Genomic DNA, 16,488 nt, shown 5'->3' on the forward strand with positions numbered 1-16,488 from the left:
GTTATGATTCACCGGATTGCCTCGAGCGTCTCCATGGATGTCACTGATCATACATCAGTTCTTTGCCGTTCAGTTGATATGTCCCAGTAAAACTCACCGCTGTTACCTCGAATAACCTGTAAGTCAACGAAGGTAAGGTCGTGATCCAAACGCAAAACCAATGGATACTCACTACAGTACCGAGGGGGTGCTTTTGAGCTGGTGTAGTCTCCTCGAGAGCATCGTCGATGACGAGGTTCAGAAACAGGTCGTAGCCACGTAACGTTCCGCTGACTTTGCGGCCTCCTTGGAGGTGGACAAACAACTTTTTGTCCATGAACTAAACGGATGAGCGCTTCAAATGAGCATTCTTTCGCGAAAGCTAGCAGTAGCAAGCACCTTTTTGAGCTCGGGTTGGGATGCCTTCGACATGACTGTATGTTTCTGCGCGTTAGTGAGCTTCCAATGGTCCTAGTGTCTTGAGGAAAGTCGCGATGGATGCCTGAATCCGAGTCTTGCAGTCGCGAGAAGCTGATGAGTTGGGTCACGTGTAAAGGCCATGCGCATATGGGACGGGTCGTCAGGGGTCGTCGGCTGTTCGACTCTCGTCAGGAACCACGACAGTACTCCTGCCCCACAATCATCTTCGTTCTGTGTTTTGCCACCCAATATATCACCTATTTGTAACACCACAGCCTGCTGCTCAAGGTGCGCTTCAATGAGTATGGTTCTTGACCCCGAATCTGAAGGATCGTAGTATCTCCCTAGTTCTAGATTGTCTGAGATATGGCTACACCCGCAACTCGTCCTCAGGCCGCACCGACTGCGGTTGCCTCCTCTGGACTTGAATGGAGGAGCGGAGGGGGCCGAGCTTCTGCTCGTGGTGGCGCCAGGACTGTCTCGCATCCAGGGAGATCTCGACAGGGGGAGAAGCGTTCACCACAACGCAATAACAAAGAGGATGCCGAGCATACAGTACCCACGCAGAAGAAATTCGGGAACTCTGCGCTGTTAGCTCTCCCGGCGCCGCCTAGCAAACAGAGGCCAACTCCAACCGACAAGGCTCCTGCGAAGTCACCGAACCGACAAAGCTCGGCTGCAGCAGACAAAGCGCCCGCACCACCCAAGGAGGCCTCAATAGATAAGGCCGCCGCACCACCTGCTGCTACAAAGGCTGCCAGGGGCAGACGTGGCTCGCGTCTTTCTGCAGCGGTCCCTACCCTAGTCATCGACCCTTCTTCACCGGTGACTCCCAACCCTACATCTTCTGCACAGCCTGCTCCTCCTATGACTGCTCCTTTACCAGCAACACGCACGACCTCACAGCGTGGGCGCAGACGTCCCCGAAATCACAACAGGACCGCATCCTCGCGTAGCTCAGTGTCCGTTCAAGACGACCCTATACAAGTACCAACCAGTGCTGCACCTTCCTCTTCGCTGAAGCAACCCCCTCCCCACTTAGTCGCGGCACCTGCCTCCGCAGCGCCCGACATACCATCGTTCTCTCATAAGGTGGACAACTTGGTTGACCGTATGCGAGCCATGGCTACGAGCCGTGCATCGTCGCCTGGAAGCCACCATGATTGGGCTGAAGACGACGAGGATGATACTCTTCCTGACTTGGACGACTGGTCTGTGGAGTCCTCCGATTATGTGTCTCGATTCTCATCCTTCTGGACTGCTTTAGGGGTTACACAACCAAATCGGCGATCAGCGTGGACGAGAAGATACCAGACCATTTACCGGAAGCGATATCGCCTATCCTTCAGAATGATCTCAGGCCACTCCCTGACCCTGCAGAACTGATTGGCGAGCAAGTCTTGTCCCCGGTGACGGAAGATGTCCGCGACGAAAGGAACGCCGACCTACCAGCGAACGACGCTAATTTGACGACCACTCCTGTTGCTGTGTCCGCAACCGCACCAACACCCGTCACCTTTTCGGCCGCTGCTAGCAAGGAGCACCCCCAGGTGGAACTTGAGCGTATCCAACCCTCGCAGACTGAGTCCATGACGCCTAAGGCCAAGCATCCTGCAGTTTCGAGGAAACCTTCGCACCCAAATTTGCCGTCCAAACCGCTGGAAGTCGTGACAGCTACCCCTGATTTATCGGCATTGCCTTCCAAGGCTGACGTACCGCATGATGAACCGAAGGGATTGAGTGCGTCCATGCACGCGCCGATCACGCAACCGGTTTCAGCACCCAGTCACATTTCCAGCTATGCGAATGTGCCTCCACGATCGCATCCTAGCACCCCTCGCGGGAAGCCATATCAGTCCGGGAGAAACGCGACTCCAGGTCACCGTGGGCCATACTCACCCCCCGCTACCTCTTCACGACCAACTAGTGCGTATCAACCGCGACATAACGGCATGCATCACATTCGAGCTCGCTCGTCACCCGTTAATTCCTCCACTGGCATAGGCAATGGCCGACACCCCCTACACAACAGACCAGTCATCACTGTGGATGCCATTTCCAAACTGGTCAGGACCCTAGGTGGCAAGGGTGACACTTCACCTGCATCTAAACCCACCCCCGTGGCAAATGACTGATTTCAGTGGGACCCCCCCCCCCCGATGATTATGACTTTGATGCTCTATGACAATTCCAGTCTGGTATGATTTGTGTATACCCTTGCTTTCCGTGCGATTCCAGTACAATGTAACTACGAATTATTAATGCTACCCAACCGGAACCTTTTTGATCGATCAATCCTGTTATGAACTAAAATATGACAGCTCGAGGCCGATGGATTTGATCGGCTTGGAGCGACTGGATAGATTTGACACGACGCCCAAGCTTACAAGCAAGTTCTGAATCCGTCCTTCCCACATGAGCGAAACGTCCTGCGAAGCTTCGATCAACATCTGTGCAACGGTTGCGTTCGATCCCTCTTACCGTGGTGGTAGAAGCGCGTGCCTTCACAACGCCTTGCACTGTGTCTGGGTAATTGCCGGTCGCAGTAGCGTCATGCTCGCTTGATGAATCATAGCCATCTCTTCTTCCGCTTTGCCGAATCCACCACTCCGATCCAATCGTCCATTCGCTTTCATAGCTATACACGTTAAAATCGAACCGGGAACAGAGCGATAGGTCCCGGGAGACCCGTGCAGCATATGCACCTGACATGTGCCCAAGCATAGGATTGAAGAGGGCAGTGATAGTCGTTGGAGGTTGAGAAGGTGGTGCTCGGATGTTTGACGACGAAGGTGAGTCGGATTGTGGTAGTTGGAAGGATGGCGGAGTAGCGTCCGGTAGGGTGGTGAATCGTATACCAGTAGAGACTTTAGGAAGAAGGATTAGCCATTGAAATCGCTCTGCCGAGTAAGCTGGAACTGACCTCCAGCACTCTTCTCTTTTGCACTGAAATACAGTTCTGCACCGGCAGAAAAGCGTCCCTTGAGGCCACCTTCCATTGCTTCTTCCTCATCGATACGCTTGAGACCTTTACGACCCGGCTGTTCCCCGTGCTGACCCCTCTCTCCATCTTCGGTGTATTCGGAAGGTGATGACCTCTTCCCGAAATTATGAAGGACACGGACTCCCCACATGCTGTCTTCGGCGCTCCAGGAATATTCCGTGCACCATTTACCTACATCATGCTGAAGGCTGAACATGACATTGTTGTTTGACGGTTTCGCGGACGGCGGATCTGAGATAGCGGCGACAAGTGCTTGAAGCGTAGGTGATATCCGCGTGGAATACAGCGCATCCAATCTTCCGGCCGGTAGATAGAAGCGGCCGTAAAGCAAGTAATCTGCTCGGCCAAGTGGTTAGCTTGACAGCAACATTGAGCACTCGACCGTACCTCGCGTGTCAACCCTCTCGCCTGCGAGCCATACTTCCTCCTTCCCTTCCGGCCTCCGGGGCTGGTCATAGACCTTGAACCGGTCGACCATGTCCTTGAAGCGGACCTCGCCGGAATTCTTGATATCCAAGTCGCAGGACGTGAATATATACCCGACGGAGCCGTTCAAAGATGGGAGTGCGTTCATAGAGTACGACGTCTTAAAAAGCGCATTGGGCGACTTCGAGACCGAGAAATGCAGTCCCCGAGGGACATTGAAGTCCAATATGGCTACGACGATCGATGAGAATATTGCACCACAAACGACAAAACAACATGACAAACCATTTGAAGAACGTGTTAGGTTGGAGTATAGATTATCTTCATTCCAGCCAGTGGCCCGGTAGTATGCTCGGAGGACATAAGACGCAAAGGGGTGCATGGACGTATGACGAGACCCCTCGGCCGAACCCGAGACAAGAATGCCACCACGTCCGGGGTTTCTCCTCGCGTTCACTGCGTCTCGTTTACAAGTGCTTACTGTCTATTGTGTAGAATCGAGGCATCGTGAAAGGTGCAGGTTCCGAGAAATGATTTCTGGACATATACGGCCAACCATCGCAACTACCGTAAAGTGCCGGCGCATATGTACGACGTCAACCTCACCACTAGTGCAGATCACTCGCTTCGATTGAACAACAAGAATGTCAGCAATGTCGCTGTTTCCCCCAGTTGAATCAGTGCCCCAGCTCCCGCCTTTCCGCAGGCTCTTGGTTGCCGGTGTTTACCACGCATCAGCTCCCATCCATCTTGCCCTTTCCTGCCTGTCAAGACGGCCCTTGGAACATGTCATCCTCTTCACTCCCTCACGAGAAGCATTCGCAACCACTAACGTGGAGTTCCGCGACTCCTGGATCCACGAGCACGGTGGCGATGGGATCGTTATGGATGCGCTCTCGCGCATCGAAGTCATGTATCCTCCGACGCCTGCTCATCTGGCCTTGTTTTTATCGAGCCTTCACGTTGCGGAGCCATCAATGGACAACGAATACATGGGCAACGCGGTGATGAGCAGCCCTCCTGCTATGATCATCATTCACGAATTGTCTTGGTATATGCCGGAGAACACCCTGCGAAATAGGTTGTTGCCTTTTGGCCGCGTCGTTCCTGGATAACCATCTCAAAAGTTGCTATAGACCCTCTGTTCCGTTGTATCTGTCCTTGGTGGCACAAGCAATCGCAGCTGTAGAGTCAATGTCAACCGAGACGAGCCCGACAACCCTTGCTCTCTTCGACTCGCGTTTGATCGACTTGCGATTGCCCGTGCTTCAAATCCCGTCAACCTACGTGTACGTAGAAGATCAGGATGAAGACGAAGAGCCCGGCGTCAGGCGGGAATTTGTATTGGAGCACATTCGTCATTATTTCGACGCCATGACTGCATTCGAACGCGGTCAGTACGAGAGTGGTGTCACTATGAGCGATCCTTAACCGGCTCGTCAGCTGAACATGGCGGCAACGCTACCGAACATGGTTCAAAAGCGGCCCCGACTGGTCACTTGCGACTTTCGTTTAATTCGTCTCCGGAAGATAGTCTCTGGGACTGGGCGCAGGTTCCTGTGCGACTCGGGTTGGATGATCAGCCGTATACGATGCTTCGCTGTGTAAGAAAACTCTGATTATGCACGGTCCGCCCTAGTCCGTGCGATCGTTCTTGCTTACTTGGCTGTCATCTCGATGCAACGAAGCGCGGACGGCATGGTCATGCACTGCGTCATGAACGTTGTCCCACACGCGCTACGACCCGGCCGAAGTCCTGACACATTTATGGATTGAGCGAGTACTCGTACAGATTCATGGGACACAACGATGCACACGACATCTCAAGACGGATCGGAAACACGACATGAGGGACTTGCGGACGAACGACGGAAGGAGTTCAATGGTACAAGCATTGTTGCGGATCAGGAGCTTGGTGCTTGTTTGAAGACATGGTGCGGTTTCTTGATGATTCAACAGGAGTCCCAAGGAACCTCCCAGTTAGCCACCATGCCCTTATTGCCCTGACAAGCAGGTTTCAGCTACACTTGTGATGTTCCTATCCAGACAACTTGATTGAGGACGTACCCGATCATCGCAAAATGTGGGTTTCTCGTAGAATACACCCTGAACAACTTGAGACGCGGTCTCGCAAAGGTGCTTTGCATCTTCGCCAGCGGGACAGTACCAGAGTCTGGATTCAAAGCGCTGCACTCATGATTGATACAGATCCTCGCCCTTTCTTGAAGTTTTAGAGACGTACCCGCTGCTTCGAACCCCTGGCGATGCATCCTGAGAGCCATGGTCGTGAGTACGCCTATTACACTGCACAACAAAACTACCTTTGTCAAAGAATTTGCCGAATTCACACCGACAACCGTCTCCTTGGGCCTCCCAAGAAGCAAGTACGCCTCCGACAATGCCCTATCACGGTTACGTGTAATGTATTACGTACGATGGAATCGAGACCTACATAGTCATAACACCGTTCCGGAGTAATGGTGCGACCTTGGAAATTGATGGTATGGTTGTAGCACGATGAAATCCTTTCATTTCCGGAGAGAGCCTCTGTGTTCCAAAGTCTCGCAGTGTATTCCCTATGAGGCGTGAGTTGAGGTTGGTGTTAGAACTATGAAATCCCGGTGGATGTCGTACCGTCGGTCCCAGGCTGAGCATCTCTCTGCTGGAACGGGATCACCAAAGAACGGTTGTCGCTCCGCGGCCCATCGTTCGTACTCTTTACGCTCTCTTTGCCATTCACGCTGTGCAGCATCCCACTTCATTTGTTCTCTCCTCCATTGCAGTCGATCGTCGTCCCAGCGTTGACGCTCATCAAGTGAGTGCACCTCGAGACCTTTGATGAGTAGCACGTATATGGCGAAGCCTCCGAATACGACCCAAATGAAGGTCTTGAGCCTAGGGTAAGTCTCCTTCCCGCCTACTTGGGCAAAAGTGATAGATGTTGACGTCGTTGATCCGTATCCGTCGTGATTGGCGGACTTGAGTCCGCTATGTTCATTCGCACGGTATGGTGGCGGTAGACTATATGCAGCGTCACTGAGCGCTCGTGACGTCCGAACAGCATGATGCGAATACCTGTAGCCGCACTGTGCGTTGGTCATATCTGTACCGTGTCGGTTTGTGGGGACGATGTGGAGGGAGTGGAAGAGTTCGCCGCTCAAGCGCTCACAGATGCGCACGCCTTTTCAACGTTTCGATTAGAATAGCAATTGCATTATGAGATACGGCGGTGCCAAATGCTGTCCCGTGTGGGGCACATGCACGACCCGTTATAGAATTCGAAGGGCCGAGGGTTTCTGCACGAGCGGCTCGAATGTCCAAATAAGAATCACGGGTGTCGCACCTTGTCAGTGTCACGCTGCATGATCCGCCCAATTCATGGTACGTCGTGACGCGTCACTTGGAGCTCAAGTACTCAAGATCTACTGAAGCCGAGCGGCGACCTAAGCCGCCTGAAGAGGGCCGTGAGCGTTTTACCGCCTTCCGTGCCCCACCTATACGAAATGTGATGGATGAATGAAGCTGATCGACCAGGCAGGCTACTAGACGTACTCCCCAGCCGCCACTTCAACGCAGCAGCTCTCGAATTCCGGAGTAACAGCAACCTCTTCCCAGCGTTCTACCACGTAATCTTCTACAAGCGCATGTAGCTCATCCCACAAGGAGGTCGCAAGCAGAAGAGCGAATGATCGTGCAGGTGTGAGAGTAGCCATCATATGTTCCAGAGCAAGCGAAGCCAGGCCAGGGATTGCGTAACGATGCGCCACCTGGTACACGGAAAGGGCAGACGCAGGCGGCGGAGGCGGTGTCGGGTGAGGATGCGGATCAGGTATTGATGGAGTTGAAGCAGGGTGTCTGGACGCTCTGGGCGACAACGGGTAGCTTGAAGGAAGGGGTACAGACTTTGCCTGATTCGATGAGCTTGAAGAGACGCCACCAGCCATAACGCTCGTTGTGGTCGAGCCACTGGAAGGAGCACCATGGCGCAACGTGGTAACACCGCTTGACTGCCTGGAAGTGATTCCAGGCATCGTAGGTTTGGAAGTTGTGCTCCGTGTTATAGATGGCGTGGATGCTGAAACTATGTTTCTGGACCGGTCGGTTTGCTTTCCTTTGTCACCAGCAGAGCTCTGATCTTGATGACCACTTGTCGCGGAACGGACACTTCCAATACTTGCTACGCTCTTGTCGTCGTCTCTGCCGATGGTTGTTGTTGCGTCACCAACATCTACTTTGCTGAACGTCTTCCAATCCCATTCGTTACCGCGAGAGTGCAGCCATTTCGTGCTCCAGCCAGCGCCAGTGCCACTGACAGCTTCTCGTGGGTCGTCGTCGTCTCTGAAAAGCAACCAGTTGCCGTAGATCCATTTCAAAAGCCAGTATATCGTATTAAAGTCGGCTTCTTCAACCACGATGGTATAGACTTTGCGCTCTCCAGGAACTATGCCTTGCGAAGTTTCGGCGAAGGCCGAAGAAAGCATGGTGGCGAAATACTCTGATCTGCGGATGAGGATATCCGAATGAGCGTAGATCGTGCGCTTTCGAGCCGTCAAGTGTGGTAAGAACGGAGTCGACGCTGATCCCGAAGACGATCTGCGGCTGCTCTGCGTAGAAAGCGAAGGGCTTGGGGGTATTTCGCCTGATGCAGCATCCTCGAAACTCCGCTCCAAACAGACAAAGCGTACGTCACCGGTATCTGCGGAGGAAATGTTCGAGAAGTGCATTTCCGTCTTGCTACGTACTCACTGGCATTATCCAAAGACGCCTCAAGACCTTCAAGAAGATCCCTTGGTACATAATAAGCAGACGGCTGCTGTGGAAAGAATGGCCCAAGTGGAGAGTGTATCTGAACACAAATGACAAATGAGTCACTGCTGTTGATGCGATAGTTTTCCAATAGCGATGACAATGATGGCAAGGGGCATTCTGTCACCATCAAGTGTCAGATTGTTTGCAAGACAGGTTCGAACTTAGCGGCTTACCCCAAACTTCACTATCAGAACGGAATGTCCACTCATTTTGCCACGCCTCCCATACCCAAGCTGGCCTCGCACCTCGCTCGCCTGCTTTGTCGTCCTGACATTTGATCGCTACCATGATCGACGCGTCATAGTCAGCTTGATGAAAGTCGACCATTAATGAAGTGATAGACAAGACGAGGATTCTTTCAGATCCGGGATTGCTCTGGATAGACGTCGAAGACATGGCTGGGATGTGTGAGCGCAAGGTCTTTAACACGGGTGCGAGCATACCGATTTCAAGCTTGAATTTCCCGTCTCCCAACAGCGGCGAGTCTCTAAAGACACCGAAGCTGGAAGAGGTATCCTCGTGCACCCTGTCGTACTCTGACGGAGCACTCGCGCCATCGACGTGATCTGCTTCAACGAAGTCCTTCAGCCTTCGGACATCCCGCACTACCCATTCAAAGGCCTACGTGGTTCAGCACCGGTTACGTCAAGAGCAGATAAAGCTGTTCACCGTAAATGTCCAGTGTCTCATGGCATCGTCCTGCGCCGCGACATTGAATACACTATCCTGTCTGACGAATGCCTGGGGTGCGCCTCCAGGCGTGCTGGTGCCCGTCATCGTGGAGGACCCCAGCGAGCGAGGTTCCCATGATCCACTGAGTGTTGATGTGCGAGCGTGTCCATGACTGGAAGCGATGCTAGGTGTTGAAGAAGACGAGCGATGCGTATACGTTGACCACGGCCAATGCGGACGAGCAAGGGGATAAGACCGACCAGGCGAGGAAGATATGGGCGACGCGCCAACTTGGCGGGTATTCTCAGACATTTCTCCAGCTATTTGGCAACGGACCCCGCACGAATGGGAAGATGCCTCGAAGATCGAACTCACAGAGGTGAAAGGAAACAAGCGTTGTCATCGCCACAGGAGGTGAACTGGAATCGACTTGGTCACGCAGTTCAGCGCTTGGCACGAACATACCAACTACATATGCATGATTGCATGTAACGTGAGGTGTGGTATTATGAGCATGGCTTGCGATCCATCCAGTAGTACGATATTAATTGAGTAGATGCTGTTGCAGAGTCTACGTATCTTAGGCGTGCCGCGCCCCTCGCTCCCACTCCAGAATCCGTTGCCGGCCGTATTTCTTCTTGAAGTCAGTCGGCTGTGCAGCATTGGCTCCCTCGTCCCCGTCTAACTCTTCCACCGGGAGCCAGCTGCTCCTTCCCGCGGCGATCTTGGCAAGTTCTGGCTTCAGCGACGTCCAGTGGCTAAGGTCATCCACCTCTGTAGGCGACGCGCGTTTGCCGCTTTGGAGGGCTTGAATGATCGAAAAGCATGCCTCGGCCAGCTTGGCTTGATAGAACGCGACACGTTTCCCTTCCTTCTGTGTCCGCTCGGTCAAAGCCTGGGCTTTGCCTGTCTCCCCTATGCCGAGCAGTTCACCGATGCCACCATACTCCACCATGCGGAGGCATTGTCGCATTGCGGCCTCGTCTCTGCTCGCGAAGGCCGTCCGAGCCATGCACGACATGCCTTCGGCATCCATTTCCAGCACGCGCGCTTTACCACGAGGGGCCGGCCTGACAGTCCGAGGGTTCTCGAGGAGGAAGTCCTGAGGCTTAAGCCTCGTCATAAGAGCCCAAGTTTGACATGCCGTCTGCCAGTCGGCGGATCGCCAACACGCCATGAGTACCCAGTTGAAGGTTGAACGCTGAGGCTGTATACGCAGTGCATATTGGTTGTCTTTGGGACCCGCGCCGCTGCGCCGTATTGCCTCTTGGCGGATCATCCAAAGCAGGGTCTCATGCGCCTCGTTAGCCTGGGACTTGTTGGTGTTGGATGCAAGGGATGCATAGGCACGCAACACCTGCTCCATGTGGTAGCGGTCAAGGAGTGGCTCCGAGTCGCGTTTATGAGGCCGATCGATGACCTGTTGTACAATCTCCGCGCACAACTTAAACTTGCGCATACGATTGCAAAGCTCGAGCACGGCTTCAAGCAGCGGCGCTGAAAGCTCCACTCTGGCTGGAGGAGCCTTTTCACCGGAACGAATAGATAGCCCGAGGCATTCGTGAACGATGGAGAGCGCGAACTGCTGATCCGAGGCTCGTCCTTGACCAATGCAACGCAGCGCACCAGTGACGAGATAAGCATCTATAGAGAATCCGCCATCCGACTGTGATGCTCTAAGCATTTGTCGCCAGAGAAGCTTCGCATCCGAGGCGTTCTGCACAGGTGCGGTCATCGCAGGCCCTTCTTCCCTACGTTCCTCCTCGTGTTCCGCAGTGGGGCTGCGCGTCACCGTTTTCCGTTCTGCTATCGCCTGGAACATCGCGGTGAAGACAAGGTGATTGGGAGCGAACGGCCCCTTCGTGTCTAACGCATAGTACACGTCGAACATCTTCTGATACTCTTTTGCGTCTGCAAGGATCTTTATGTATGATGCGATAGCGAGGAGGCCACCAGCAAGGTCCGGAGATGCCAAATCATGCGCTTTCAAAGCATTTACGTGCGCCTGGAGAGCGTTGTACAGGGAATGTGCATGCTCGAGCTGTTTGGAATGGGAATCCCAGTGCTCTATCCGTGAGAGGCCGGAGAACATGGTCTGGTACGTCCGTGTCGTCGGTTTATGGCCACGTCGTTTCATCTGGATTTGCTCATCCATCATTTTACCCGACTAAGAACTTGAACGAAGTCCTTACGTCCGTGTAGAGTTTGTAAGATAATGCCCAGCGCCTTGCCTTCATGCATTCCCATATCATAGTATTCCATACCGGAACATTCTGCGCGTCCAAGGGCGAGTTCTTGAGCATGTCTATCGCATCGTCCAGTTTGCCCTCGTCGCTGAGCTTCTTGAGGCGAGCTGACAATACATGGGGCTTGAGCAACTTCTTCAAAGACGCCTCGGGACTGCCATTTGTAGGAGGCTTAAGCCTTGACTTCAAACGGGAGACGTCTCTAGAGCTCCTGCCAGGCGTTTGAGCACTGGAAGGTCGCGGAGAGGGGTTTAATGCTGGTTGTCGCCTGAGTGGCTTGACCACAGAAGATACCGAGCGAGACGAGGAAGGATCCTTTGCCTGTCCAGTAATGAACGAGCATAGCGAGCCAGTGGCCCTCGTTGAACGCAGCATGGAAAAGTCAGAAGTAGGGCTTTCCAGCCAGCGCGATGCGTGTCGGACCCTATTCGAGCACATGACTCCGCTTGACAGGGGGCTTTCCATATGAAGACTCGTGAGACAAGCTTGATCAGCTACACAGTCGCCCGAATTAAGGTTTTGTCCCCTCCCCGCCATCGACGACGAGCAACCTCAAGGTGAATATTTCAGCATTTATCTCCGGGTTTCTCGATCTGGTCTCTATGGAGTGACTCTGTACTCTCAATGCAGATATACGTTGACCTGCTTTCCTATTCTCCAACTTGGACTTGTTACCTGGTGCTGAACAGACTGCTCATACCTTACTTGTGCTCGTCAGACTCTTTACATCCACCATGCCCGGGAAAGTCAAGGCCTACGAGCTCCAGTCTAAGTGAGCGTTGAATTGTATGGTATTATCCGAAAGGCAGCATTGACCTGCGTGGACAGGTCCAAGAATGACTTGGCGAAGCAGCTCACCGAGCTCAAACAGGAGCTCCTGACCCTTCGCGTGCAGAAGATCGCCGGTGGATCCGCATCAAAACTCACGCGAATGTGAGTGTCTTCACGGTACAAGCAAAGTATCTCTCAAACATCGACTTCATGTTACAGTAACACCGTCCGCAAGTCCATCGCCCGTGTCTTGACCGTCATGAACGCGAAGCAACGACAAAACCTCCGGGAGTTCTACAAGGGCAAGAAGTACCTTCCCCTTGACCTCCGGGCAAAGCGCACGCGCGCGATCCGCCGGCGTTTGACGCCTGTCAGTGACCCCCATGTGCACTCTCCATGTCTAGTACTCACTGGACGTTGTGGCTTTACAGTCAGAAAAGAAGGCGAAAACGCTGAAGCAGAAGAAGAAGGATACGCACTTCCCCCTCCGCAAGTACGCCGTCAAGGCATGATCGGGTCTTGCGTGTCGTTTTGTCGTCGGATATGCCTGAGGGTGCGCGGGCGCCCGGTTTGCACTCGTTTTGTGTTTGTATGCAACAGCTTTGGCCTCCACATGAATATGCTATGGCATGCACACCACCGTCTTTTGGCCTGCAACCTTCCATGATGTGACAGTGACTGCCGTCCGAGCTGCCTTGGCTTGAGTGGTCCCTCGGGGCACGTCGGTAAATGCCGACTTCCTTTGCCTGCTGCATTTGGACTACTCTCCGCTACCCGCGTCCCGTTGCATAAATGCTCATGCTCGATATTAGTACCCCGTACCGTCGTTGAATAAGCATTGCGATCACTCGTGTTATCGACTTTGGATATGGTCTACTCGGTAAATATGCGCGAACCTGCAGATTTGTTTGACGAGATCAGAGGCCGAAGCTGGGTGCACATGGGCGTGACGTCGGGGATTAGGAAGAACGTCACTCGTTTCACCCAGCCCCGCCGACGGGATCATCTTGACCCCCCTTACTCCGTCCTAGCCCTCCGTTCGCCATCGTCGCCGTTGTCGACCAAACTCCATCCGGCCTCAGTCTGTCTTCTGATAGCCAACAAGTTGAAGGCCACATTATCCTGACGCGTTGCTAATCACGCTACCTCTCGCCTCATTGGTCCGGCGATCCGATTTAGACCCTTCCTCAACCCAGTTCTGCCTCTCATCCCGCATCTCCACTCGCACGACGATCACGACTGTATGCCTGACTCCACGCCATGTGGGATTTGCTCTCATGACCACTTTACTTTTCTAGCTGACGAACGCAACCTCGACGACCACGACGAACTAATAGCAGAATCTAATACTAGACTGATCATGGTGAGTCTCGTACGCGTCTGGCCCTATCTTCAACTCTCTTTTATTTGGGTTGCCATGCTGCAACGACGTTTTCTTCGCGAAGTCGCCGTGTACACGTGGGTTGGGCACCTGCTAGGCTGCTCGTCGCTCGAAGAGTGAATCTCGGCAGATAGACCCGCTGTCTCCCATGATGCGATAATCCCCGTCTCCTTGACCCAAACCCTACCATGACCCCGGGCTCGCGCCTCGCGCAGCACGCGAGTGCAAGCAATATCTATGCTAACGGTGTTTCCCCCAAGCCGAATGTACTAACACGCTCGTCACCTTCGTCACCACGCGCGGAGTACAAATCTCGTGTCGGCCCGAGGGAACCGTATCCGATGCCCAGTAGCAATCCGGCGAGCCAGTACACCCTCCTCGAGAAACTCGGGACGGGGAGTTTCGGTACGGTATACAAAGGCATACACAATGACACGAAACAAATCGTTGCAATCAAGCAAATTGGTGCGTCTTGCATTATCGCTTCCATCTCCTTTCGATATCACTAAACATGGGGGGGCACAGACCTCGAAGACTCCGACGACGACATATCCGAAATCCAGCAGGAAATCGCCAACCTCGCGCAATGCGACTCGGAATACGTCACACGCTACTATGGCTCGTTCGTCGTCAACTACAAGCTATGGATCATCATGGAATACCTCGAAGGAGGGTCCTGCCTCGATCTTCTAAAGGCTGGCGTATTTTCGGAGGCTCACATTGCCGTCATTTGTCGAGAGCTTCTTCTTGGTCTCGATTACCTTCATAGCGAAGGGACGATCCACCGAGACATCAAAGCTGCGAATATCTTGCTTTCCGCCTCGGGAAAAGTAAAGCTGGCCGACTTCGGTGTCGCTGCGCAGCTGACTAGCACCCTTCGCCACACATTCGTCGGGACACCTTTCTGGATGGCGCCTGAAGTAATCCGACAAGCCGGATATGATGCAAAGGCCGATATCTGGAGCTTGGGTATCACCGCGATTGAACTGGCCAAAGGAGAGCCACCGTTGGCGGAATACCATCCCATGCGCGTACTCTTTTTGATCCCGAAGGCGAAAGCCCCGGTTCTTGAGGGTGCATTCTCGGTGGCGTTTAAGGACTTTGTGGCACAATGCCTTACGAAGAATCCCGCCGAAGTAGGTCCATATGCGTGCTCGCTAGCCGATTTGTGCTGACAATTGTCGCCAGCGCGCTACCACGAAGGAATTGCTACAGCACCGCTTCATCCGGACCGCACGAAAGACGTCGTATCTGACCGAGTTGATTGAACGTTATCAAGATTGGCGCGCGCGAGCTCCTGGTCGGGTGCAAAACCAAATGTATCAAGCGACTGTCAGGAACAGCGGTGCATGGGACGGCACTTTACGGAGCGAATGGAACTTCGACACGATCAAGTCCGTATCGGCAATGGGTACGTTCCGGAGCATGGCCAAGGACATGATGCCTCCGGAAACTATTCCCGACGAGGACGAGGACGCAGACGACTTTTCTGCAGCAGAAGTTCGAGGTTCTGTGGAGTCTGCAGGTGCAGTAAGAGGCAGCATGGGGATCCTCAGCAACAGCGACGCTGCGCACTCCACTGTGATCATTCGCTCACCTATTCCGACTCCGTCGGACGAGAAGGATATCCCTACCTTGTTAGCTTCTGGAGATGTGTCATCCGTGGAATCCGCTGGGTTGGAACCATCAACTCCAGACGATGGCCAGTCGCCACTGGGTGCGCCACCTGCATATAACTCTGGATCGATGCGTACACCTCGACGCGCTCGTCAGTCGTTGGATGGTCGGGGCACCATCGTACGGGAAGCGGATCTTGGCACAGGCGTTGATACCATCAGGCCTGTAAAGAAGCTCGACAAAGAAGGGTCGTTAAGGTTATCAGCAGACTATGTTGGTAGCATGCGCCTACGAGCGGACAGCCCAACTTCGCCTCCGACCTCCCCGGCCAAGGATAAATCATCATCCCGACGCAAGCCAAGTGAGGCGGTGAAGGCTGGGAAGGCGATGGTCGAAGAGGTGGTCGTGCCAGTGCTTCAGAAGGTGATGATTTCCATCAACAACAATTGTGTCCCACTCACCAGAACTCAGGCGACTCATGATGATATGGACGCCCGTGAAATTGAAGCATTGAGTATGCTAACAAGGGGCTTCGAAGAGTTGAAGGACGCGAACCCTGAGCTTGCGTACAACATCATTCTAGACCTGCTCAGCGGGATCAACGAGTGAGTCTCGTGAGACCAGGCTTAGGATGCCAACTTAATGTGCCAACGTAGAAGTTCTGCTGTTCGGCAACACATACAAACCACACGGAACCTTTTCCCGCACAAACGCGTTATCCGAAGGAGTGAGCTCACAAGCAAAGGGCTGGTAGTGACAGAGGAAGAGGAGATCGCTGGTCTTCCGTCAACATCCGGACGACCTGCGTCACCTACGCCATCCCCTGGACGTACCGATGCGGACTCTGGCTCAGCGGGCAAGAAATCTGCTATAGCTGAGCTGCTCTATATGCGTTGGCTGGAGGGCTTACGGCTCAAGTGGCCGAGCATCCTGTGAGTCTCCGACTGAATAGTTTCTCCCGCTCTACCGGTAGGCATGCCGACGCGACGCGCTTTCTCCTTTCCAGGTAGCATGTACTTCCATACCCCCTGCTTCCTGTGACCTCACGAACCTAATTATGCACTCGCCGCCTGACTGCTCCATCTATTGTCTTCGATGATCTTGTTCATCGCTCCTCTCTTTGCCTTTCAGTTCTGCTATTTTATCATGCGTTTACGACCTTT

The 16,488-nt window shown here is 53.6% G+C and overlaps 9 protein-coding genes across 9 annotated transcripts; 4 read left to right on the forward strand and 5 right to left on the reverse strand.

Annotated features, from left to right (window-relative positions):
• Positions 1-8: 8 nt before the first annotated feature.
• On the reverse strand, positions 9-411 carry PUNSTDRAFT_64804 (like-Sm ribonucleoprotein; the record flags this gene model as incomplete). Its single annotated transcript, XM_007382057.1, has 4 exons — positions 9-43; positions 98-116; positions 173-319; positions 379-411. The coding sequence occupies 4 exons, from the start codon at positions 409-411 to the stop codon at positions 9-11; spliced, it is 234 nt and encodes a 77-aa protein (XP_007382119.1).
• A 198-nt stretch (positions 412-609) lies between these two features.
• On the forward strand, positions 610-2,542 carry PUNSTDRAFT_119533 (uncharacterized protein). Its single transcript, XM_007382058.1, has 3 exons — positions 610-687; positions 737-1,610; positions 1,667-2,542. Exons 2-3 carry the CDS (start codon positions 766-768, stop codon positions 2,532-2,534), a joined length of 1,713 nt encoding a protein of 570 aa, XP_007382120.1. The 5' UTR covers positions 610-687; positions 737-765; the 3' UTR covers positions 2,535-2,542.
• A 157-nt stretch (positions 2,543-2,699) lies between these two features.
• PUNSTDRAFT_64087 (mitochondrial distribution and morphology protein 10) lies at positions 2,700-4,211 on the reverse strand (the record flags this gene model as incomplete). Its single annotated transcript, XM_007382059.1, has 5 exons — positions 2,700-2,828; positions 2,881-3,266; positions 3,323-3,742; positions 3,791-4,060; positions 4,115-4,211. The coding sequence occupies 5 exons, from the start codon at positions 4,209-4,211 to the stop codon at positions 2,700-2,702; spliced, it is 1,302 nt and encodes a 433-aa protein (XP_007382121.1).
• Positions 4,212-4,485: 274 nt separating this feature from the next.
• Positions 4,486-4,743, forward strand: PUNSTDRAFT_35618 (uncharacterized protein; the record flags this gene model as incomplete). Its single annotated transcript, XM_007382060.1, has 1 exon — positions 4,486-4,743. A coding segment is annotated over one exon (258 nt), but the record flags the coding sequence as incomplete, so codon positions are not given.
• An 834-nt stretch (positions 4,744-5,577) lies between these two features.
• PUNSTDRAFT_119535 (uncharacterized protein) lies at positions 5,578-6,942 on the reverse strand. The gene is made up of 7 exons (XM_007382061.1): positions 6,905-6,942; positions 6,464-6,850; positions 6,282-6,405; positions 6,151-6,232; positions 6,072-6,100; positions 5,897-6,016; positions 5,578-5,832 (listed from the first exon to the last, which is right to left on the reverse strand). Exons 1-7 carry the CDS (start codon positions 6,928-6,930, stop codon positions 5,782-5,784), a joined length of 819 nt encoding a protein of 272 aa, XP_007382123.1. The 5' UTR covers positions 6,931-6,942; the 3' UTR covers positions 5,578-5,781.
• A 302-nt stretch (positions 6,943-7,244) lies between these two features.
• Positions 7,245-9,643, reverse strand: PUNSTDRAFT_100257 (uncharacterized protein; the record flags this gene model as incomplete). The annotated part of the gene is made up of 6 exons (XM_007382062.1): positions 9,308-9,643; positions 8,812-9,259; positions 8,576-8,755; positions 8,062-8,525; positions 7,382-8,013; positions 7,245-7,323 (listed from the first exon to the last, which is right to left on the reverse strand). The coding sequence occupies exons 1-6, from the start codon at positions 9,620-9,622 to the stop codon at positions 7,245-7,247; spliced, it is 2,118 nt and encodes a 705-aa protein (XP_007382124.1). The 5' UTR covers positions 9,623-9,643.
• Positions 9,644-9,809: 166 nt separating this feature from the next.
• PUNSTDRAFT_84803 (uncharacterized protein) lies at positions 9,810-11,797 on the reverse strand. The gene is made up of 2 exons (XM_007382063.1): positions 11,503-11,797; positions 9,810-11,447 (listed from the first exon to the last, which is right to left on the reverse strand). Exons 1-2 carry the CDS (start codon positions 11,611-11,613, stop codon positions 9,891-9,893), a joined length of 1,668 nt encoding a protein of 555 aa, XP_007382125.1. The 5' UTR covers positions 11,614-11,797; the 3' UTR covers positions 9,810-9,890.
• Positions 11,798-12,162: 365 nt separating this feature from the next.
• PUNSTDRAFT_119538 (60S ribosomal protein L35) lies at positions 12,163-13,145 on the forward strand. The gene is made up of 4 exons (XM_007382064.1): positions 12,163-12,328; positions 12,385-12,489; positions 12,547-12,697; positions 12,759-13,145. Exons 1-4 carry the CDS (start codon positions 12,291-12,293, stop codon positions 12,837-12,839), a joined length of 375 nt encoding a protein of 124 aa, XP_007382126.1. The 5' UTR covers positions 12,163-12,290; the 3' UTR covers positions 12,840-13,145.
• Positions 13,146-13,896: 751 nt separating this feature from the next.
• PUNSTDRAFT_64199 (Pkinase-domain-containing protein) lies at positions 13,897-16,261 on the forward strand (the record flags this gene model as incomplete). The annotated part of the gene is made up of 5 exons (XM_007382065.1): positions 13,897-14,173; positions 14,234-14,844; positions 14,897-15,748; positions 15,797-15,930; positions 15,982-16,261. 5 exons carry the CDS (start codon positions 13,897-13,899, stop codon positions 16,259-16,261), a joined length of 2,154 nt encoding a protein of 717 aa, XP_007382127.1.
• Positions 16,262-16,488: the final 227 nt, after the last annotated feature.

The sequence above is a fragment of the Punctularia strigosozonata genome (assembly GCF_000264995.1).
Source record: "Punctularia strigosozonata HHB-11173 SS5 unplaced genomic scaffold PUNSTscaffold_4, whole genome shotgun sequence".
NCBI classification, from domain to species: domain Eukaryota; kingdom Fungi; phylum Basidiomycota; class Agaricomycetes; order Corticiales; family Punctulariaceae; genus Punctularia; species Punctularia strigosozonata.